The sequence below is a fragment of the Eupeodes corollae genome, chromosome 3, assembly GCF_945859685.1.
Source record: "Eupeodes corollae chromosome 3, idEupCoro1.1, whole genome shotgun sequence".
NCBI lineage: Eukaryota > Metazoa > Arthropoda > Insecta > Diptera > Syrphidae > Eupeodes > Eupeodes corollae.
Genome location: NC_079149.1, coordinates 139,029,936 through 139,053,779, shown reverse-complemented (window position 1 = coordinate 139,053,779; position 23,844 = coordinate 139,029,936). Strand labels below are relative to the sequence as shown.

Here is a 23,844-nt window from a genome sequence, read left to right as displayed (position 1 = left end):
ATGTAAACCACTTAGTATAAAAATCTAGGTCAATCAGCTCCACATAAAAATAATACTAATTGAACTTTAACAGGATCTGACCCATGGATATAGATTTGGTTGGTTAAACATACTTCGCTCAAATGTAATTAAAATACTTGCACATTCAGCAAATCTGTAACTTAGTAACTAATTTTAAAATCAGTGCATTTTGTTTTTTAGATTTTTGTTTGTGTGTCCGCATCGGAGCTCATATCATGGAATGCACTTTTCCATTCAATCAAATTTCATGCAACTGATAAAACATTTTGTGAATAATATTATTCTCAATCTTTTTTTCGAAGAGAGGTTTTCAAAAACCACATCGAATCGATATGTTTATACTGTGCTTCGTAACTAACCCACTATTCATAGCTTTGCACACCCACATTCCAATATTCCATTAAATAGATCAATGCAAGGGCTGATGGGGGTGGCTTCTATGAACTTTTTAGTCTGGATGCTTTTCTCAACCCACCCAGACCCAGCCAAATGGGGTTGAGTGGAGTGTGGCAACCCTTTTGTATTATCTATTGTAAATCACATTTCAACAAGACCAAGTTCAGTTGGAATGCAATACCAAATATTTACATTGTAAGGCACCTTCTACTTCAAGTTCTACAATTTTTCACTATGGACGCTATTTTTGCTTGAGGATAAAGTCGATAGAAATATTATGGACATCTATTTTTATGTATAAATCTACATCCATTGTATGTACAATGTGCATGCATAGTGCTTCTGAATTTTGCTTGCATTAAGTAAGCTTTATATTTATGTAAGGGATATTGAAAACACGTTATTCTCTATTTGGTTTAGAAGCTGTCCAAAATGTAGGTGTATACTTTAACTATTTATTTTAACGAGTTCCTTGCAAAACTGATCCTTTTCATTTCAATTAAATAAATCTTCTCATATGTACATCCTTTTAAAACTCATGCATTTTAAGTTGACTTGAAATATAGTAGAATCCACAGGAGAGTTAAGCCCCAGGTTGTCCAACGATTTTTTTGGGGTTTTTTAATAAAGACTAATATTTGTTTGAATTTATTTATTTGCAGGTATTTAATGTCGAGTGATAACCCAATAATGGCTCCAAATAAACTCGATTTATGCGATGACATGGATCAACCCCTGTCGCATTATTTTATTAATTCGTCTCACAATACTTACTTGACTGGCCATCAGATTACTGGAAAGTCTTCTGTAGAGATCTATCGACAGTGTCTTCTAGCCGGATGCAGGTAATTTGTTAATTCTTATTTCCAAAACAATTTACATTTGCTGTGCGTGTACGTCATATCTTAAAAATTTAATTAACGCTTTGTATTTTTGGATTCAATTTGTTTAAATTAGAAAATCAATCACTCTTTTATTGCGTAATTAAGTTGGAAGTTCCTCCGATAGCGCATTAAATTTACTTTTTTTAATTAAGTGCTACCTATTTTTATTTATTGAATTATCTTAATCAGAGTTGAGGCACCTACATCATTTTTATACTTTTTTTGACATAAAAATACATTTTACAAGAACTGAAATTGTTCCAATTTTTGTAGATGTGTCGAATTGGATTTTTGGAATGGACGAACAGAAGAACCCGTTATTGTTCATGGATATACATTTGTTCCTGAGATTTTTGCCAAGGATGTGCTCGAAGCAATCGCAGAGAGCGCATTTAAAACTTCAGAATTTCCTGTGATATTAAGTTTTGAGAACCACTGTAATCCACGGCAACAAGTAAGTCAATATATATTGTATAAAACATACATACATATATTATTAAAACATACAATTTACATATAAAAGATTTAAATATATAGATAGGTATTTTATTCATTGTTAATAGTGAGCATTTCAGTTCAAGATTGCATGTTATAAGTATTTGGTATCCTTAAGGCCGAAAGAGCTTTATTTCCGTCAAAGAGGCTATTCTCTATATGTTTCTTCGTAAACACTTACCCACTTGTGCATCTCAAGGTAGGTGAGTGTTCTTCTAAGAGTTTTGGCTTCTGGGGCTAGCCACCATTGACATTGTGACATCTTATTCTTAAATTAGATTGTATCGTATATACATAAGTGCTGTTTTTGTCATAAAATAAATTGCGTATCTCAAAGTAGAGTAGGTAAGATTGTTATAACAGGTTTTTGTTTTAAATTAAAGCAATCAATGTTATAAAGGAGTAATCAAATAAAAAACCCTTTTAATTTTAACTTTTAAGTTGTAACTGCTTAGTTGTCCCAAAATTCGTAGAAAATTCTTTTTTTATTTAACGTATATTAGACTTAAAATTCGATTTGATATTTCGCAAGGACAGTATTATCAGCTTTATTTACTGGAATAGTAGGCTTCTTATTTAATGAGAACTGTTTGGAAAGTTTAAGTCCGCAATGGAAGCTTCAATCTCTAAATCTTTTTTTATTTCGAGTTAATTTTTCTGACACAATATAAAATAAATACAAAATAACCAGTTGCTATTTTTGTTCTTTAAGTTATTTAAATCATCGTTACATTAGTTCCCTACCAAGAGGTGAGAATTGTATTTTAAAAGAGTTCGGAATTAAATGCATAACAATTTATGACCTGTATCGACACAGCGGTTAACCCTAAGTAGTATTTCCTCATAAAAAATCAAACATTGTAACAAACTTTGATAAACAAACCATTTTTATGAGTAGCTTTTAGCAGAAGTTTAACAGCTTTTTCTACAGCTTACAAAACAAAATTTTACATCACATACATTTGATTTTTATTTTATATAACTAGTTCGATACATTTTACAAGTACCATTAACCTAACACTATTGTAAAGAATTTTTCGAAAGTATGTTACTTGTTGCAATAAAAAAAACTTCATAAAAAAGGCTATAAGCTTTCTTTATTAGCTGTTTAGATTTCTATTTCATAAGACATACAGTTAAAAAGTCACATATGCTTCTATTGCACCGAAATAAATATTACCTTCACCTCTTTAAATTCGTCTGGTATTGGGTGAGTTTAATCTTTGGGCCACCCTATTTTTCCCAGGCTAAGGTAGTAAACCTTTTTTTATGATATGATTGTAAATCAACACAAGACTAGCTTTTTCAAGTAACCAAGAAAAGTATTTCTTCTACACGGTTACAGCATCTTGCATCTTTAATTAAAAGTGATTTTCAAATCAGCTAGGGTTCGGCATACAAACGTTTTTATCCCTCAAACTTGTGTTAAGAAATGGTTGAGAGTTGTAAATCATTAGGATGAGCTGCCACCAAAGAAAATTAAAACAAATGGGTTTGCTTTCATTTTATCATTAACATTTAAACATAAAATTCGATACAATAAGACAATCAAAAAACAAAATCAAGTTTATTTCTTCGGGATTTATAGGTTATTTGCTTTTTAAAAGGAAAGTTCGAATCAGCACTTTCCTTTTAAGACTCTCAAACAGATTCGGATCAGCACTGATGTTCATAAATATTTTTTCTCTTACTTTCTAAAAGAGTACAAACCTCTTTCTATCTTACATAAACTTAAATTGAAGTCTTCTTTCCATCATCTTCTTTATACTTCGTTATAGAAGTTAATCCACTTATCTGTAGTAAAAGTAAAATACATTATGTATGTATATGTATATTTTCTAAAGCTGTCATAACAAAATGCTTTTGATTGTGTGATTATATTAAAAATCCACAAGGATTAATAACTCATCATGAAGCTACGTCATTGCCACTATACACTCCACTCCACTCCGACTCCGACTTCATAGCTGATAATTTATTGCTTGAGTTCCGGTCACACCCTAAATATACCTCTATACCTACCTACTTGCACCCCAATTCCTTAGTCTAAACATTTAAATATATATAAATACATATACATAATTCCTTATAGTCCTTACGCTACAAAATTCATCAGAGATATTAATAGAAATGCTTTCCTTTGAAGGATTTGAAAAATTGATTATTGGCGGCTATGTAGGCGTAGTCAACCTTAGTGTTATATTCTTTTCATTATGAATGTACTCGTAGAAATATTCAAGATAAGAAACAAAATTCAAGTTAATTGAAGTATTTATTGCTAATATTATTTATTAATGTAGTGTAAATGTTGAATTTGAAATTTTGCTGTATAGGCTAAGATTGCTAACTATTGTCGAGATATTTTTGGAGACATGTTGCTAGATAAGCCACTTGATTCGCATCCATTGGAAACAAACTCAGAGCTACCGCCACCCTCGCTGTTGAGAAGAAAAATTATTATCAAAAATAAAAAGAAGCACCATCACCATCATCATCACAAAAGTAAGGGAAACACTCATTCTCAAGCTAAATTGACGACAGCTAATTCAGGTAAGCATAATTTATTATATTTATATTTAAGGACACTGTAGAAATCATTAACCCCTAATAAGATTTTGATTAGGACTCCATTTACATAATTTCCTTTTCATTCGATTCAAAATCCACCATGAAAAGGGAAATTCATAGAATTTTAACGAATGTTTGAAATTGACCATTTGAATTTGCTACTTTCAATTTAATACCGGGTAAAAATAAATTATTAAGTCTTTTTAATTTTTAAAGCACCATTGTGGAAGCTCATACATTTTAATTCAGAATTTTATCGTTGAATGCAGAAATTCAGAACATTTTTCAATGATTTGGGAAATTCAAAAAATAGGTTTTTAGAATTCTATTTCGTACTACCATTACATAGAACAATTACTGTATTATCATGGAACATTTAATGTTTGTATATTGACGACTGTGCTGGTGTAGATAAAGATTTTTCCCGAATTTCGTCTCTGCCAGATTAAGTTCCTTGACGACTCCCCAGATGTTGCTTCAATCGTGCGCCTCCATAAGAGATTTCATATACAACAGTACTACCCTTATGGAAGTAGTAGTTATTCAACCAAAGCCCAGACGATTGTCAGATCTGGTGTGAAATTAGTCAGTGCTTTTATAATAACTGTAGGTCCCTTCCATTCCTGACAACAGTACTCGCACACAGGAATGGTTAAGAGTTGTCAGTCACTAGGCCCTAGTACTCAAACGGACTGTTGTGTCACCCAATTTATTTATTTTATTTTTATAGTTACTTCCAATGAAAAGACAATAGCCAAGAATCTTTTAATGAAAAATTGTCTGCCCACACAGTTGACAACTCATTTAACAAGTTTATTAATAAAAGAATGAATTCTATTTCAACTATTAAAAAGCTGCAAGCAATTGTCAAATGTCGTCAATAACCTCTTCTGACCATTTAAAAGTCATCCTACAACTGACAGTGGACAGATTCAGTTGACATAAGGGACTTGAAAGCTAGGGAAGATGTATTTGATTGGCCAGTTACCAAAAAATTGCCTTCCAATTAAAGCAACTTTATCGCAAAGTTGACTAGAAAGTTAGTCACATAAATCTCCCTAACTATCAAGTCAAAATAAAAGTTAATCATGTTTTTTTCATTCAATTGAATACTGAACTTTATTACTCTATTATTTATTTATTATCTACACAATTTTATTTTACGTTTTTTGAAAAAAAGGATTCCTGTATAATTAGAAAAGTAATAAGTATTATTTCTTTACAATACAAAATACAAATCGTTTCGACTTAAAATTAAGTCCCTTATGTTGTCAGTACCTGTTAAATGTCGTATTTGACAATATTGACAAGGTTAATACAACATAAGAAACTCCTATTATCATAAACATTGTATTTGCATTTAAGGCAAAGTTAGACTAAGGCAAGTAGTTACTTTTTCAGGTGTCATTAATTTCAAACTTTGCTGACCTTTACCTTCAGTTCTTAGCACGGAAAAAACAGTTATCAGTTTCTGATAAGCGACAAAAATATTAAGAGTTATGTTTTAAATGACAACGAATAGCTCTTCTTCCATTCTCAATTTGACGAATAAACTAAATACAATAATATTAACATCTGATCTTTGACACATGAAGGTTTGACTGTTTACTAATGCAGATAGAAAACTAGGCTAACTTTCCAGCCCACTTTCCAATAAAGTTGCCTTAGGTAAAAAGCAATTGCTTTATCTTCAAGTCCCTTACGTCCTTGAATGTAAATTTACACCAATTAAACTTGTTAGTTCCTCAGGTGTCATTATTTTTAAATTTGTAACTTTCAGTTAAATGTATTCTGCTGATATTTTAGCACAAGTCCACATGACTTCGAATAAAGCAAGATTTTTCTTGATTCACTTTCCAGTCAACTTCCCAAAAAAGTTACCTTAATTTTTTGGCAGCTCGCCAATCATATACTAGGGACTAAAGTTCCTTACATATACATATCTCAATCTGCCCATTGATACATAAAAAGATCCAATTTGTTTACTGATCTGAAACTCGTCTGCACTAAGCTTAAAAGTGGCAAACACCTTATTACCTATTTATAAAAGTATACACCTAACTTGTTCATGTATATGTAATTTGAAATTATTTCCTGAACCTATGAATTTAGGTATGTATGTTTAAAGCTTCACAAATATTTCAACCCCCAAGTAAAACAGTTGAATTCTTATTCCTGGTCATTCCGAAAGCTTCCTTTATCAACACTCTAATCTAGCTTGACATGAATTCAATTAAAAAAATTGGCCCAATTGCATTGAAGGCTCTGTTTTAAAAATGCAGGTAATTTGCTGATAGGAAATTCCTAACTACAGATGTATATATTTAAATGCAAATTAACAGGACAGACAAGACCTTTTAAAGCTATCCAACTAAAAAAATGCTCTTTTTAGCAGCTGCAGCAATCTGTAATAAAATGGTTTCTTTTTTCTATTTCAATTCGGCCCAAAAAGAAAATTTAAAAAAAACATCACTTTTAACTAGACTTGAAAAGCGTGGTCCATTACAATTGATCTATTATCTTTTTATTTCTATGGAATTTTACAGTTGATGCCAGCAAAATGCCAACCATAGCTCCAATCCAGCAACAAGTTTCCATTCAAGAAGATGGAGTTACTTCCGTACAACCAGGCGAAAGAGGAACGCTGACAACGACACAGTCAACTGGAAACAGTGATATTGGAAGTCATGCACCACCGTTGCAGGTATGCAAAATGAACATTGCAATAAACCTTCTCTTTTTTTTTCGTTGTTAAAGCCTTTTGTTCGTTTTTGTGCCATTTATTCTGTAGCCCAGGCAGCTCCATACTTTTTGTTTGGCTTTGCAATGGCATTCAACAAAAAGCATTTTTTTAGTTTTTGTTCTTCTTGGTTTTTACAAATATGACATGCGATGGGATCTGAGTCGCATATAAATGCTTCCCGTTTTATAAACCTGAATAAAATTTCCCTTGAACTTGTTCACTTGAAAGTTGAAAATGTGACTTATATAAACGGTAAAATCTCCTCATATCTATGGGTCAAATCCGAGCTATCATGATAGAAGGAAGCGATAGGAATAAGCGTTTTTAACCTTCTTCACATGAGAACTTCTCATTTCTTAGTGTAAGTCTACAAAACTTGAAGCAAAATATAAAAAATAAAAAGCCTTATTATGAGACTTATCCGGAAAATATTTCACACGAAACACTTTTGATCGCACGAAATTTTTAAGTTTCACCTGTTTGAAATTTCACTCGCAATGAGATATAGGATTTACAATAGACTCCAAGAACCAAGCAAACCAATTGAGGAATTCATATTTTGAAAATATTTCACACGAAATACTCCGAATTTTTGAGATTTCAACTCAACAAAATTTCACTTCCAATGAGAAATAAGACTTCAAATAAATCTAAACAAATAGATACGTTTTCAACAAATCTAAGTCTTGATAATATTTCACACGAAACACTTTTGTTCACCCGAACTTTTGAAGCTTCACCTAAATGAAAAAGCACTTCCAAAATATTTCACACGAAACAATTTTATTCGCCCGAAATTTTCAAGTTTCACCTAATTGAAATTTCACTTCCAATGAGATATAAGATTTCGAACAGCCTCCAAAAATTAAGCAAAGATCAGTCTATGGTTTGAATAAAATAGAATTTCTTGAAAGGACTTTTTCGAAAATCAATCATCTTCTAAGTGAAATTAACAGTAAGTGAAATGTGACCGTAAATTTTCCATGCAAAATGGTTTTCGATTGAAACTTTTGAAATTAATAGCTGATCATTTCTAGTGTTCACTTGCTCTTGTAATTAAAATACTTTATACTCTAGTATTTTGTTTCAAATTTTAAAATTTTATACACACCCAATACTTCGTCCTTAGGCGAAGAAAAAACTCAATAGGATCTTTGTTCGCTACATCGAAAGCAATGTGTAATTCTGATAGAAAAAAACCTATAGAGCCAGTAAAATAATTCCAAATGGAAAAATGAAAGACGGTGACAAAGGTTTTATTAAAAAGAAAAAAAAAGAATCTTTTGCATGCAGTGACAATGAGTTTGATTGATGGATTATCCTTTATCCAAAGAAGGATTAATTATTATTATTTTGTGAATTCTTATCTCCAAAAGTCATTCCTTGCATGAATAAACAAAAGATTTAGGTAATGACAAATTAAAGAAATACAATTTCTGTAAGAAAATAACCTTTAAGTATTCTGAGAGACATATTGTTTTAATCTTTTCAGCCATTATTATATAAGCTTTTTGTATAATAAGACATTGGAATATTAGTCTAGGAAAATTTGATTAAAAGATGGCCTAGCTTCGAAAAAATTTCAATATAGAGCCAAACTTTCCAAACACTTTTCCCATCCCATTTCACCCACCTTACATTGTTTGCTTCACGCTTAATTAAGAGGCTTTTCAGAAAGTGTAATGGGCTTATAAATGGAGCTCTTCACTCTTCGACTTTTATCAGAGTTTTTTTCTGAAGTGAATCTTGGACAATCAAAGTTAATTAATAAAAAAAAAACAATTTGCTTTGCACTTTTTGAAGTAAAAACCTCACACTTTCTTAAAAATAATGTTGTTATTTTAAATTTAAAGCAAATTCGTCAGAGCTCAAAAGATAGTACTGGCTCTTCGGACACGGACAGTTCCAGCGATGATGAATCACTTCCGAATACTACGCCAAATCCACCGATAGGCAATGAGCTTCCTCCCGAAAAAGCACAAAGAGAAACCGAAGCCGGAGCAGAAATATCGGCTCTAGTGAACTATGTTCAACCGGTTCATTTTAGCTCTTTTGAAAACGCAGAAAGTAAGTATTTTTATTCTTTCAAAAATTCATTTGTAAAAGTTTAATTTTACAGAAAAGAATCGATGTTACGAAATGTCGTCTTTTGATGAAAAGCAAGCAACAACTCTGTTGAAAGAACGTCCGATAGAGTTTGTGAATTATAATAAGCACCAGCTGTCTAGGGTTTATCCAGCTGGAACTCGTTTTGATAGTTCGAACTTTATGCCTCAGGTATTTAAAATAATTTAAAAATGTGAGGAAGTTCAGAATTTGGAAACTTATTATACTCTTTGGTACAGCTCTTTTGGAATGCCGGTTGTCAGCTTGTGGCACTAAATTTCCAATCGCTCGACTTAGCAATGCAATTGAATTTAGGAATTTTCGAATATAACGACCGGACGGGTTACTTACTAAAGCCTGAATTTATGCGTCGAACAGATAGACGCCTGGATCCTTTTGCTGAAAGTACTGTAAGTATTGTTTTTCCATTTTTTGTCATGTGCTTAAAGAAAATCGTTTTAATATTACTTTTCGATTTTTAAGGTTGATGGAATTATTGCAGGAACAGTATCTATCACTGTGCTTTCTGGACAATTTTTAACTGATAAAAGAGTAGGAACTTACGTGGAAGTCGATATGTTTGGTCTGCCAGCAGACACAGTTCGTAAAAAGTTCAGAACAAAAATTGTTCGTGACAACGGCATCAATCCAGTATTTGGCGAAGACCCTTTCGTTTTTAAAAAGGTCGGTACTCAAACTACTTTAACGACCTTCCAAACTTATAAAAAAAATTGTATAATAGGTCGTCTTACCAGAACTAGCAAGCATACGAATAGCTGCATTCGAAGAAGGTGGCAAATTTATTGGTCACCGAGTTCTTCCTGTCATCGGTTTGTGTCCTGGCTATCGGCATGTTAATCTGCGTTCTGAAATGGGCCAACCAATGGGTCTGGCCTCCTTGTTCCTTTGCATAATCGTCAAAGACTATGTCCCAGATGATCTATCTAACTTTGCAGAAGCCTTAGCAAATCCCATAAAATACCAAAGTGAGCTCGAGAAGAGAGACAAACAATTGGCAGTGCTAACGGAAGACACAGAACCAGTTCCAGAAGACGACATAACAAATTCATGTAAGTTTCTTAGATTATAGATTAGTCGAATAGTTGGAATGTTGTTCCTATTTTATTTATTTTTTAATTTGTAAAATAGTGGAATTGTAGATTTACATATTTGGGTTACTTTAGTGATTTGTATTACTTTTTTTTTGAATTTTCGGTGTCGTTCCTTTTGCATTTGTTGTTATGTGTTATGCCCTTTGGTTCTTTGCTTTGCGCGAAATTGAACCCTCCAGACGTTTTTGTACAAGTAGGTCAGAAAAAAGAGCTCCGACCCGTGGAATCGATAACGACGAGTCCAAAGCATCGAACAAGCATAACTGCTGCAACCTCAATGAGTGTTGAGGTTTCATCGGATTTCGATGCAGAAAGTACTTCAACGACAATTCATTTGATTCAGCATCAACATTCCCTGGATCAAGGAACAAACACTTCGATCCGACAAGTAGAGTCAGCACAGTTCGATGTGGATACAGTTGTTGCGGAACCGCTTGAAAAAATCCTCGATCATAAGCTAGTTCGTGAGAAACGACTTGAAATGGAGAAAAAATTAGAATCTCTGCGAAAGAAGCACGACAAGGAGAAGGTTAAGATTGTCTCCCAAAAGCACAGTCCCCTAGACGGAAACAAGAAACCCAAATTCTCAATGACAAATAAATTGGTCAAACGACTGAGTAGCAAGAGTCTGTAAGTACCTAACGATTAAATGGGTTGCCTCGCATAGGAGGCAGTTCCACATGCATTAATTTGAACAGAAGTTGTCTCTCTTCCAGCGATCCTAGTATTGAGGTTCCTCCATGCCTGCTCGATTCAAGTTTGGCAGGTGAAAGTGGTGGCGAGGAAAATACTACCGATGGAGAAAAGACTGGTATCGCGAGGAGTCAATCCGAGCGGTTGTTGATTTCTTGCCGAGAACACTCAGCAATTTATCGAGATATTCAGGAAAAATACCACGAGTGTATCTACGCAACGGCCGAGAAAGTAATGAAAGCCTCACAAGCTAACCAAATGAAGCAACTTAAGACTTCCTTAGATAAGGTTACTAGTGAGGTGATGCACCAGTTGCAAGAGGCCCGTCGTAATGAGGTTAAGAATTTAGCAACTGTTCATAGGGATAGAGATGAATTAGTAAGGTATGGTTTTCGAAAAACATAATTTATGAAAAGTTCATTTCTCAATTCTTGAATTTATTTATTTGAAGAATGAAGAGGGAAGTCGCTAGTTCCGTCGTGGAAAGAGGTGTCGCGGAACGTGTTCGTTTAAAGAAAAACTATGATAAGCGCACAGACGAGCTCCAGAAGCAACACGATATAGTTAAAAACGCCCTTGCCGAACATAAAGCAAAAGTACGTTTTTATTTTTTTTTTAAATGTCAAAGATTTCAATATATTTTTGTTTTTTAAAGGCCCGTCTCATCCTAGAAAAAGAAGTAGATTCGCGTTCCTGCATTTCGAACTTAGGTTTCCTGGTTCTTTTTCACAATACCTCAAGCAGCTCCTTTGCAAACAATATACCTGCGTTAGACGGTGCATCAGGAACCACTTCTACCGCCAACAATACTTCTCTCCTTTTGGAGATGTAAGAACTGTGATGATGAAAAAAAGAAAAAAAATAACACCTCGTCACTTAATATTAGCAATTTTAACATTATTGTGAACAAAACAGTATTTTCTACTCTCGATAACAATATATAAAGAAATCTCAAAATCAAAGTAATTAAATAATAGATTTTAAGCTACATGCACATGCAGACATAAAACAAAATATTATTAAACTATTAGTTCCATGTGAGTCACTTTGAATGGCTTGATTTAAATAAAAAATAAATAAAAATAAACGTCTCATAAAGCATAAACTAAATAAGTAGATAGAGTGCCGTAAGTCAGAGCTATTGTGATGGATTCGATAAATTATTATTAAATGTATTGAGTGTTAGATATTAGTTATTGGCCCAACAAATTTTAAATTGGCCAATCCTTTATACACAAGTTTCCACTGTTAGTTAACCAAATCGAATCTGTCATTAATTAAATTGTAAATTTTACTATACAATGTCAAATGCTAGTCTGTTACATTAAAATAAAACTAAAAATATATACATTATACCATAAACTTAAAATTACATAAATATAATAAATGTGCTCTAACATACTCAAAAGAACACCATCCTTCGAAGTAATTGTTCCACTCTTCTTGCTTTTGTAATCTGTTTTATGTTTTTATTTCGAAAAAAGCCTTAAAAAGAAGAGAAGCAACTACCTATTATAATAATCCTAGTCTAATAAGAATCTCAGTGAAATTCGTTGTTTATAAAACTGTATCTAATCCTAGACTTTCATAGATCTAGAGGTGAAACCAGAGTGCTGGACTTCTAAGTTCTAAAACCTTTTATGCTCTACTTTATAGGTAGCTACACCATATGTTGTATTGTCTTACAGTTCTAACTATTTATTAATATATTTGTCTATTTGTTTTATTTTTATTACAAAATATATATTTTACAATAAATTATTAGATTTGGAACTGTGGAGATGGATATTTTGTTCATTTATTTATTTTAAAATGTATGTATTTAGGTTTCATAAGTTTAAAAATTTAAATTATTTACATTTAAACTTATTTTAAGATTGTAATTCTCAAGAATAAAAATTATTTAAAAAAAATATATTAATCATATTTTCTTTGACTCTCCTATTCTCGTTTGCCTAAAACAACATTTTTTAAAAATGAGCCTAAATGAGCCTTTCAAATAAATAAAAATAGATAAATATTTTCCAGTAGTCGATTCGAATAAGTCCTTTTACTATTTAATTTGTATGTGTTGACTTTTTCGAAAAAATCGTAAATATGAGAGCAATATAAATTATTATATGACCTTATGTCGAATATAAGAAATGCAATATTTTAAAAGTAGTTATTTTAGAAATCGAAAAACTCATACGTACTGATACACTTTTATTTAAAAACATACATATTTCCAATGTAGTGCTAGAATGTATGCTCGAAAATAACATGTTAATTGTTGTAAACCTTAGCATCTTCATCGATAAGATTTGTTGTATTTTTTAAAGGCTTTTCTATTAGAATTCTGTTACGGGTACCTCTACGACACTTAAATATAACTTAAGTTCCAATATTTGTTCGTTATATCAATGGAGTCCTTAATATTTAAATTTAAACCATAAAAAAAGTATGTTTAGTGCTGATCAGCTCCAAAAATGTATTTGTTTTGTAATAGCGTTCCTTTAAACAAACAAAAAAAGTTAACAAAAAGCTCCTACAGATCTTATTGCGAAAAATAATAAACTGTGAAAATAGCTAATCAAAATAATTGTTTCAAATCAAAAACAAAAAATATTAAAAATACATTTTAAAAAAATAATTGTTATAAAAATACTAGTACTAAAATGTTGAATATTGTTTAGCGAATAGAAATCAAAAGCAAAAATATGTAGTAAAAAATTGAAAAATTAAATAAAATAGAAACATAGACGTTTTGTTGTAAGTAGTTAAAAAAAAGATAATATGTGTGCATATAATAATTTATTGTGCATGCATACGCGACAATCAAAATCTATCCTACTTTCATTTCTATAACTTTATCGTTCTCTTTCAACGAACCTTCACCTAAAATCCCACTTATTCTTTAGCAATCGAATACAATACTTAAAAAACAAAATGCCCACTCAAAACTTCTAATATCAGCTTAAAGATAAATATTTTTAAGTGCAGATAACAGATTCTTAGCCATATCGTTCAAGTTGAAAACTTTCACTATAAAAATAGTCTGGCTTCCATCGTTTAGAGCATAAGTTTATATCCCTTTATAATGTATCGTGGTGCAATCTTGGTAACGGTTTTGGCTTTGGGCATTGCAAATGCCAGCATTTTACCATCTCCGAGGATTAGTTTTCCAACTGGTGACATAATAAATGGCCACGAAGCAGAACCTCACTCGGCACCATACATTGTTTCTCTCAAGACAAGTTCTCATTTTTGTGCTGGTTCGATTATAAGTGAAAATTTGGTAGTTACAGCAGCTCATTGTCTTGAGAACAAAAAGTTTGATGTGATCGCTGGGTTGCATAATCGACTCAATCAAACCGGAGCTGCTGTACGTCGGGCACTCTTAAGTCAATCCCGAAAACACGCCTTGTATAGTGGCGGAGTTGGTCCGTATGATATTGGTCTAATCAAAATCGACCCACCATTCAAATTCAACGCCACGGTTAATAAAATCCAGTTACCCAAGGCAGGTTCGAACCATTCTGGAGAAGGAACTCTTTTTGGTTGGGGTCGTGTGAAGAGAGCATCTCTGCCAAACAATTTACAAACTGTTGATACTCTGATAATTGGGTATTCAGAATGTAAAAAAGATCTACCGGCGGGAGCTCCAATCCACCCAACAAACATTTGCTCGAATTCAAACAAAAACAATACCACAGGCATATCGGCATGCAATGGAGACTCCGGTGGACCACTTGTTCAATATGGCAAAGGGGGCAAGACACAATTGATTGGAATTGTTTCGTGGGGATATGTTCCATGTGGTGCCAAAAACCAGCCTTCGGTTTACACCCACACTTCAGCCCACATCGATTGGATAAACAAAAATTCAAACTTCTAAAAAAAACTTATAAACAATTGTTTGCACTATTTTCAGTTCCATGTTATTATGAAACAATAAAGAAATTAATTAACAAAAGCGTTAAGTGGTATTTTTCGTTCAATGAATAAGAAAAAAGCAATAAGTACATTTTAAATCCCAAATAATCGAATGTGGGCTTTTTTATTTTTGATGCTTTGGTGAAGTTTCTTTTCGTTAACAAAAACATTACACACAAAACTCTAAGCTAAATAAAAAAAAAAGTAAATTATCACGAAGCGTTTACAAAAATTATTTCTCATCAAAGGTTAATTGAAAAACATTAAGAAGTTTACATGATTTCGAAAACTGTAGATTTCAACGAATGAAAAGGCTCAGCAAACGCGATTTTGAACCAGATGGCCTGTTTGGGTATTAACCGTTTGAGTAGTCACATCATGAAATGCTTATTGCGACTCTTCCTGATAATAATGCCCATGATTCTCTTAAGAAAGTCCCAATATTTGTTTCGATATCAACCGCATTGAAAACAAATGTTGGTTTTTCCAATTTTGTAGTAGAATCTTGTAGTTTTCCAGTAGATTATATTTTTCTGTGTTGCAAGTTTTAGTTTGATCGTGTTGCTTTTGTTCCGAAACGAAATGATATCCATTTCAAAAACATTTATATTTTAATTTATAATCGTAACTCTTCTCTTTAAAAAAAAACTGCAGGTTGTTTTTATTATTTATTATTTAATTTTTAATGTAAATAAATATTCTTTTCTATCACGTAGAATATTTTGCTTTCTTAAAATATAATCTAAAATAATTACATTTTCTAGATTGAAATAAAAAAACTTCTTTACTTCGTGCCTTCTTAAGTCGAAAAAATATAATTTCTCTTTCATATTATTTTCAATCTAAAACTTTTTACTTTTCTTAAATCAATATTTTTTCAAAAACATACATGTTACATTTTAAAAAAGTTCTATATTTGCGTAAATATCATAATTTTAAGTATCGTGCACCATTTAATTGCACTTTTATCTAAAACAAAAACAAAAGTTATTTGAACTATTAATTATTTTTTGAACATTAATTTAGTAAAAGTTTTAGTTTCGAAATTCCTGAATCTATAAAAATTGAGATAACATCTTAGCGATTGTTGTAAAGAGGACTCAAAGGTATTTTGAATATAATATTACAAATGATATGTTTAATTAAATATACAACAAAATTAACAAGAATATCTTTTTACTCATGTCTAGAAACTAACAAACAAAATGGAGTTATTAATAATCAAAAAATGATGTAGAAAACATTTTCTTGTTACGAGTTTATGCAATATTTGTTTATTTTTGAAAATAAATTCATTACGTTCGAATTAGTTACGAGTTACAAAAAATAACTATTTTACAATATCTAGTAAAGTGTCAATATTTATTAAAAACAAAAATATACATGGTGTAAATTAAATTTTTAGTCTCATGACATTGTCTTTTGTTCGTATTTCTAAAATTGAATGATTACCCTTATGCTTATTATCAATGGTTGTGTTTAAAGGTTAGAGAAGTTCAACAAAGACCATGCTAACAATTGCACCTATTGAAATTCCCACACTCAGAGCTGCTGCCATTATTGAAGAAGCCATCTCTTTTTCATGTTGCATAACGGATCTAAAATAAATTTAAAATAAATTAGTATTTATAAATTTCTATCTAATGCATATTTATGAGAGAACGGGAGACATTAAGCATTCTATTTCTAAATAATTAAAAAAAGAGTGTTGCATCTTCTTTTGATAGGTCAGAAAAGTTTTTTACTGAACAATCTTATGCCGGAATTCTATTTTTGTATGATTAACGTGTTTTTGTGAAACCAACAAAATAATAACTTTACTCACTTGGGTGCCATTACAAGGGCAATGTTTGTGAGATATCCGTTGCTTATTGCAAATAATATCATCATACTAATAAATATCACATCAGAGTGGACCACAGTTGGAAGGAAGAAATGATTTGAATTGGACATCATAAAAAGAGGAATGAAGATTACTCGCATAATTGTAAACAACAATAACAAATGCGGATCATTTCGGGGCTGAAAATGAAATAAACAATTAGTAAAATGAAATATTTACACAAAATTAAAAATGTTACTTCACCTTTTCTAAAAGCCCAGCGAATATACGACCCAAATAGTCACCAGCATTAAAACATAAATAGTTCGTTACTGGCATAAAATAAACATCTGAAAAAGAAAAGAAAAACCAAATAAGTCACAAGTCAAAAATTAAAAGTGTCTGAAATTGTGTTTACCATTCCATAAATGTTTCTTTCCCGCATTTTCGGATAGAACAAGTTGTGTAACTGCTGGATAAACCGATAGCGTCATTGCAAACACGGTACAAATACAAATACTGTACACGTATACTTTTCCAAAGACTTCCATAAAATTTGGCTTCAAGACCAAGCCAGACTTAGGTCTCGCTGGGTCGTTGACATTTTTATTCATATGATATTTGAAGAACTTTTGATGCTCCATAATCATGTAGGTAACAATTGAGAGGAATACGATAAAAATACCAATGGAAAAGTACAAAAATGCAGTTGTCTTAGCTGACGCGCCGAAAGTGAGCGCCAGGATAAATGCTAGGGCAGTGAAAATTCCACCCAAAGCTTGACCACTCACTACGGCTGTCATGTATTCCGAAGTGAAAATACCAGCCATACCGAAAAGCCCACCGGACATCACAGCCGAAGAAACTAAAAGAAAGTTAAAAAAAAACATAGTTAAAATATTTGCATAAAATTATTATAAACAAAAGAAACAGAATGTTTTCATTATTTGTGATAAAAGGATAATGCAATATGCTGACAATGCAAAATAAATATTATTCAAGACCTCGATTTTCGATCGAAAGAGTCGCTCTCATAAAAATAGAACCACTTAATTAAATTAAGGAACTAATTAAAAGATTAATTTTTTTTGGTAAGAGATAACAAACGTAATAAAACCCTATGTTATCTTTTTAATAAACATTCAAACAAAGAAAAAAGAATTGAAAAATGAAAGGCTAACAATAGAATACATTTGAGAAAACAATTTTGAAAGTTGATATTTTTCGTGACAAATGCAATACAATAACATTTTTCTTTCGAATATTATGATGAGGCTTACAAAGAAGAGCTCAAGTTCAAGAATTTAATAATATTTAAATAAACTAACGATATTTATTAAAATACATTGGTTCTGGGATATTATTGCAGATCTATTGATATAAAATATGCAATTTTTAACATGAAACGTTACAGGACTCTAACTTGATGTAAATGAAGAATTTTGTTTTAAATCAGCGAGCACAGATTTTTTAAAAGTACCAATTTCTCTTATGAATTTATACGGGATTTGTAATTAAGTGTTCACAATATTTTAAATTATTTTTAAGCCCAACAACCATTAATAGACTGAGACCCAGCTGAAAAATCAATTGCAAACATTTCTAGACCAACTGATCTATCTATTCATTCGTGCCTGTCCCAATAAATTGAATCGAATTGAAAAAAGTAGCCAAGGACGAAGAGGCAGCCCATTTGGACTCCAAAGTGCTCACGAGCGCATTTATAATTGTGACAAATAGTACCACAGCTAAGACATTTATTTTAACCATATTTTGTTTAAGATTCTCCAACATGTTTAAGAGTGGAAGGATAGGGCGATATTTTTTGACGATCTCATTAAAACTAATATTTTTTGACGATCTCATTAAAACTAATAACAATAACAATAGTAACAAAAGGAATTATATTTTCAACTAACGTCAATGGGATATCTCTCCTACAAAATGTGTGAGATTAAATTTAAATTTTATTTTGTTAAGTATTACTGTAGATAAAAGACTGAGACCGAGTTGAAAAATCATTTGAAAACATCTCTAAAGCATATCAAAAGATGGGTCTCGGGTCGGGTGTGAATCAAAAACGAACTGGTCGACTCACCCGTGCCTGTGAAAAACATGGTGAAAGATTTATTACGATAAATTGAAAAACGTAGCCAAAGACGAAGAGGCCGATCATTGGTGATAAGCTCATTTATACTTGTGACAAAAATTACCACATTCAAGGCATTTACTTTAATACCCACTTCTTTAAGATTCGCACATGTTTAATAGCTGAAAGGCAGGCCGGTATTTTTTGACGAACCCATTGACACCTTTAATCTCAATTAATTAAAAAGAAAACCTTTTTGTTCAAAAATTAAAAACAAATTTTAAATAAACTTTGTTTTTTATATATTTTAAAATCTATGTTTATGATGGGCAGGTTCAGGCAACATAAGGGACTTAATTTTCAACAAAGGCAACTAGTTAGTTTTCCAAGTGTCATTAACTTCAAATTCAGAACTTTGCTTCACAAATCTCTTCTTTGAGTTCATAGTACAAAAACTACAAAAAACATTATTGTCTACAAAACACTCCTCAGGCAAGCAACAAGTTCATCACGCTTTGTATTTTGTATTGTAATGAAATATTACTTAATTCTTTGTCAACTTGGCAAGGAACCCGTTTCAATAAATATTAAATGGAGTTGAGCAGAAAATAAATAAATCATAAAGTAATAAAGTTCAGCTTTCATGAAAAAACATGATCAAGTGTAATTATGACAGAAGTAGACTTGACTTGATAGTAAGGGAGATTTTTCTTGACTTACTTTCCATTAAAGTTGCCTTAATTAGAAGGTCATTTTTTGGCAGCTAACCAATCTGATACTAGAAACTTACCTTTCTTTCTTTCCTTGTGTCATCTGAACCGGTCCAATATGGAAACAAATATTATCAAATACTAAGTGCATCTCAGAGTTTTTTAACGGGTTTTTTAACTAAGACCCAAAAAAGACTAAGAATAAATCCAACTCTTTATAAAAGGTTGAGACGACATATGGGACTTAAAAGTTAGACAAGTTTCTAGTATCTGATTGGCCAGCTCCAATTAAGGAAATTTGGATGGAAACTTGACTGCAAAGTTAGTCAAGAAATCTCTGCCTAACTTTTAAGTCGGGTCTACTTCAAAATGACAGTTGATCATGCTTTTTTTTCATTCAACTGAAAGCTGAACTTTATAACTCTATGATTTATTTATTTTCTTCACAGCTTCATTTAATGATTTCTGTAAAAGGATCCCTTGTTAATTTGGAAAAGAAATAACTAATATTTCTTTACAACATAAAAGACAAATCGTGGTGGACTTGTAGCTTGCCTGAGGAGTGTTGTGTGGACAATAATTTAATACTTTTGTACTATGAACTTAAAGTAAAGTTCCGAATTTGAAATTCATGACACTTGAAAAACTTACTAGTTGCTTTGGTCAAAATGTCCGTTCAAAGAATGAAGTTGACTGCAAATGAAGTCCCTTACGTTGCCTGAACCTGCTCATTGATATTTTTTTAACGCCATTCGAAAGAACACAAAGCAAAACAAGTAACACAGCAAAGAGACACACCGAAATTTTTTAAATACCACCCAAACACTTCCTACATATTTGACGATATCGAAAATAAAATTTCTTTCCTTGTAGAGGGTAACTTTTGGCAAATATGAAAGATGAATGATGCCCAAAATGTAACTTTGAATTGATTTCTACTCAAACTTAGTAGCTTTGAGACATTGGCCATTATTTTAGTAAGGATAGTTTTAGCTTAAAAGCAATAGTTAAAATAAGGAATGATATTTCCAAAAAACGTCGATAGCTCCCCTTTAAAATGTGGGAGACTAAATTTAAATTTCATTTTAAGTATTACTGCAAAAATCGTGCCCCACGGCATGAAAAATAAAAGATAATTCTTAACCATTTTAAGAAAATTAAGAGTAAGATTTGAAATATCACTTTCCCTCAAAAAGAAATCGAAAAAGCTTTGGTAGCTAGAGCTCTTTTTATATTACCGTATGATTTGTAATTGTATGTTAATAATTAATAACAAAACACTTAGGACAACATTTAACTCAACGACGCTACAGAATAACAGATCCAGACATGATATAGCACAAAAGTTATCTCGAATTACAAAAATCTTGAAAAATATGTTCCAATTTATAATAAAGCAAAATTTGCAGTAAACAAAGATTTAGAAGCACAAAATCTCGAGAAAAAAGTTCTCACAGTTCTCAACTGAAAGTAAGAAATGTTCTATTTTAGGTATGCAATAACAGGAACCTTAAAAATAAGACTTAAAGCTGAAGTTGAAGGCGAGACCTTTTAAATAGATCTGTTTTTCTTTTTTATAAACTCCCTTCTGATCTTAGTTTCCTAACTCCTCTAAATTCATTTAAAATACATGCCACGATTCTTTAGGTATAATTTCAATTGATGTGTTAAATCTAATGTTTCCTACAACCTTCAGTCTTCTGTGCCCCGAGTTTTGTGTTTTTCTTGAATTTTATTGATAAACTTTTGGTCTAAATTTTGAGGCACCTAGTTTTTGTATTTATCAAGATTAATAGCTCAATGAATTAAAACAGCCGCGACTTGTTTCCTTGGCGACCTTATATATACCAACCTTGAACAGTTGTATTCATTTTCAATTCACTTAATTTAATTAAATTAATAATTTAAGAAAATAATTAATTTATTCTAAATTTTGCGTTCGCGACTATTTTTTAGATTTTTGAAGTTCAAGATTTTTTAACTCTTGTTTAAGTTTACGAGGTTTTTGCATTCATTACAAGACAAAATATCGCTTCTAGATTGTGGTTTTTGAAACTTTGTGGTCAAACACATAATATAATCATGTTTTACGATAAATTTACTTTCCCATTTTTAAAATCAAATGGCTACCTATACTTTTTTTACTAATTTGATTTTACTGAATTTCTAGAACCCACTTTCTTTTCGTTTTACAAATCCCATAAAACCTTTCTCCAAAAATAGAAATTGTTTAAGACGCCGATAGAAAAACTTAAAAATGAATTTATAAATTTGAACTCACTGTTTATTACAACAACCATTGCCATTGTCATTAGGAAAAACTGATGCTGCCATTTGTCAGTATCAACTTCGACAAAAGCCGTGGTCATTATAAAAACCAAGAATATCACGATCATAGTTCCGAGCATCTTCAAGCGCTGCGACACATGGTGTCCATACACAGCGTTCAGTAAAAGAAACGTCATCCCAGCAAGCGACGCAGTCAGCGTTAGATAGCAGGTAAAATTCTTCTGCATCGGTGTAAGCGGAGGATCTGGGTCAGTGCCATTGTAAGTTGTATTACGGAATTTGTACAGCCAGTACTACAAACATAAAAAAGGAACAATTAAAAATAGCTACATAAATAAATATATACACATAATAATTTATTCTTCATTTTTATTATTATTATTACAACAAAGAAGACTTGAGTCATCATTCGAGTCTATTGTTTTAGCAAAGATAAGCGCGAGATTTTGAATAGTTATTATATTTATTTTGCTAATCTCTGACATGATTTGCTAATTGTTTTCGCATTCGTTCTTATTATCTTTCTATATTTTACTTACGTCCTCTGCTGTGATGAAAAAGTTCCAAGGAGCCATGGTGGCGGCTCCGAGGATGTAGAACACCAGATATGTGAAATTGTATTTATCATTTGGTCTAGGTACATGTTGAGTGGATGATATGACTACAGAGTCGTAGAGTTCGCCACCTGCGTCATGGTCAACCACCACTTGACCGCCAAATCTATTGTCGAGAATATCGTCGGGGATTTCTTCATTGTGCACAAGAATCTGGTTGTCGTCGTTTCTTGAAGGCATCCTATGGACATTAGGGAGTTCTTCTTCTGTTTCTGAAGAGTTTGCTATGTGCCTTTTCTGCAGTTGATTGGAGTCGTCACGCAATAAAAGAAATTAGATTCAGAGGTTATCAGCTTAATTTTCGTCCACTGATTGTTGATTTGAACTCTAATGCCGAATTTATTTTTCTTCTAATTTCGATGGAGTTTCGATTTAGTTATCAAATGATTTTGTAGGCAAAGAAATTTAATTGATAACTCTCAGAATTCAGAAACCACAAAGAAGAACAACCAAGGGGCAGAGTTGTTTTGATTTTTCTAACAAATAAAGAGATAAAAGAAAAAATTGTGACAAGTGCACCAAGTGAAGGTTCACAGCTGTTTTCGATATTAGAAATCAGTAACAACTTTCATTAAGAGATGTCGCCATAAAAGTTGAGGAGAACAATGTTTAACCATAAAAACAAAGCTTCTCAAACTTGTTGGGCTCTCTCAGAAAGTGCAAATATTTTCTAAGGTATGTTATTTTTAATTTCTTTTAAGATTTTTTAATACGAAGTTCCATTTTGATTAGCTCACTAATTGGTCAGCTGTCATTTGTTAAGCTGTTTTCTTTTGGCATTTGACAAGTATGAGCTACGCAACGAAACTACGAAATATCTAACCATTAATTCCTATTTAAAAGAAATATAGATTTTAAATTTCAATAAAAAAAAATATAGAATGTTTTAAATCAATAGATTTGTTTCTCCTTCTTACATAAAAGTTTTTAAAAAATGGACACTTACAAAACTGGGAGCAGGTTGCTTTCTCAATTAAGGAGAATTATTTTAAAAATAAACAGTGAAATATTTTCTTTTTATTAATAATAAAAAACAACTTCTTTCAGTCTTAATATAGAAAAGCAAAGATATTAACGCTGTAGTACCCGTGGCATGATTGTTAGTGCGTTGGACTGTCATGCCACAGGTCTTGAGTTCGATCCCTGCCTAAGCAATCTTAAGTCTTTTCACGAGTACTGTCTCTTGCGAGAAATTGACAAATTCTCCAAGAGTAACTCTTGTCATGAAAAAGTGCTTTCTCAAATTAGCCGTTCGGATTCGGCATATAAACTGTAGGTCCCCTCCATTCCTTACAACATTAATCCCACACAGGAATGGTTGACAGTTGTCAGTCACTGACCCTAGTTCTCAACGGACTGTTGCGCCACCCAATTTATTTATTTATTT

General features: G+C 31.8%; 3 protein-coding genes across 6 annotated transcripts in view; 2 read left to right on the top strand and 1 right to left on the bottom strand.

The window, feature by feature from the left end:
* LOC129952844 (1-phosphatidylinositol 4,5-bisphosphate phosphodiesterase classes I and II) overlaps positions 1 to 12,101 on the top strand; it is a 48,821-nt gene extending 36,720 nt beyond the window's left edge. Inside the window, exons 8-20 of one of the 4 annotated variants that reach the window (XM_056065701.1) lie at positions 1,080 to 1,262; positions 1,575 to 1,755; positions 4,130 to 4,346; positions 6,911 to 7,068; positions 8,961 to 9,174; positions 9,227 to 9,384; positions 9,453 to 9,623; positions 9,697 to 9,897; positions 9,956 to 10,283; positions 10,523 to 10,955; positions 11,024 to 11,401; positions 11,470 to 11,614; positions 11,674 to 12,101. In XM_056065701.1, the coding sequence (XP_055921676.1) occupies positions 1,080 to 1,262; positions 1,575 to 1,755; positions 4,130 to 4,346; positions 6,911 to 7,068; positions 8,961 to 9,174; positions 9,227 to 9,384; positions 9,453 to 9,623; positions 9,697 to 9,897; positions 9,956 to 10,283; positions 10,523 to 10,955; positions 11,024 to 11,401; positions 11,470 to 11,614; positions 11,674 to 11,850 (2,944 nt within the window). In that variant the 3' untranslated portion in view covers positions 11,851 to 12,101. Of the gene's footprint in view, positions 1 to 1,079; positions 1,263 to 1,574; positions 1,756 to 4,129; positions 4,347 to 6,910; positions 7,069 to 8,960; positions 9,175 to 9,226; positions 9,385 to 9,452; positions 9,624 to 9,696; positions 9,898 to 9,955; positions 10,284 to 10,504; positions 10,956 to 11,023; positions 11,402 to 11,469; positions 11,615 to 11,673 lie in introns of all 4 variants that reach the window. The other 3 variants (XM_056065699.1, XM_056065698.1, XM_056065700.1) reach the window with 3 other exon arrangements.
* A 907-nt stretch (positions 12,102 to 13,008) lies between these two features.
* Positions 13,009 to 15,305, top strand: LOC129952842 (lectizyme-like). Its single transcript, XM_056065697.1, has one exon. The coding sequence runs from the start codon at positions 14,098 to 14,100 to the stop codon at positions 14,893 to 14,895; it is 798 nt and encodes a 265-aa protein (XP_055921672.1). The 5' UTR covers positions 13,009 to 14,097; the 3' UTR covers positions 14,896 to 15,305.
* A 288-nt stretch (positions 15,306 to 15,593) lies between these two features.
* On the bottom strand, positions 15,594 to 22,951 carry LOC129952841 (equilibrative nucleoside transporter 2). Its single transcript, XM_056065695.1, has 6 exons — positions 22,383 to 22,951; positions 21,836 to 22,136; positions 17,174 to 17,620; positions 17,020 to 17,105; positions 16,759 to 16,955; positions 15,594 to 16,531 (listed from the first exon to the last, which is right to left on the bottom strand). Exons 1-6 carry the CDS (start codon positions 22,635 to 22,637, stop codon positions 16,420 to 16,422), a joined length of 1,398 nt encoding a protein of 465 aa, XP_055921670.1. The 5' UTR covers positions 22,638 to 22,951; the 3' UTR covers positions 15,594 to 16,419.
* Positions 22,952 to 23,844: the final 893 nt, after the last annotated feature.

Excerpts from the sequence above, each read along its gene's own strand:
- LOC129952842 (XM_056065697.1), top strand. The coding sequence starts at position 14,098 with ATGTATCGTGGTGCAATCTTGGTAACGGTTTTGGCTTTGGGCATTGCA.
- LOC129952841 (XM_056065695.1), bottom strand. The coding sequence starts at position 22,637 with ATGCCTTCAAGAAACGACGACAACCAGATTCTTGTGCACAATGAAGAA. Across the intron at positions 17,106-17,173 it reads AAAGAAACATTTATGGAATG|ATGTTTATTTTATGCCAGTA; the intron begins GTAAACACAATT and ends TTTCTTTTTCAG. Across the intron at positions 16,956-17,019 it reads TCGCTGGGCTTTTAGAAAAG|CCCCGAAATGATCCGCATTT; the intron begins GTGAAGTAACAT and ends TTTCATTTTCAG.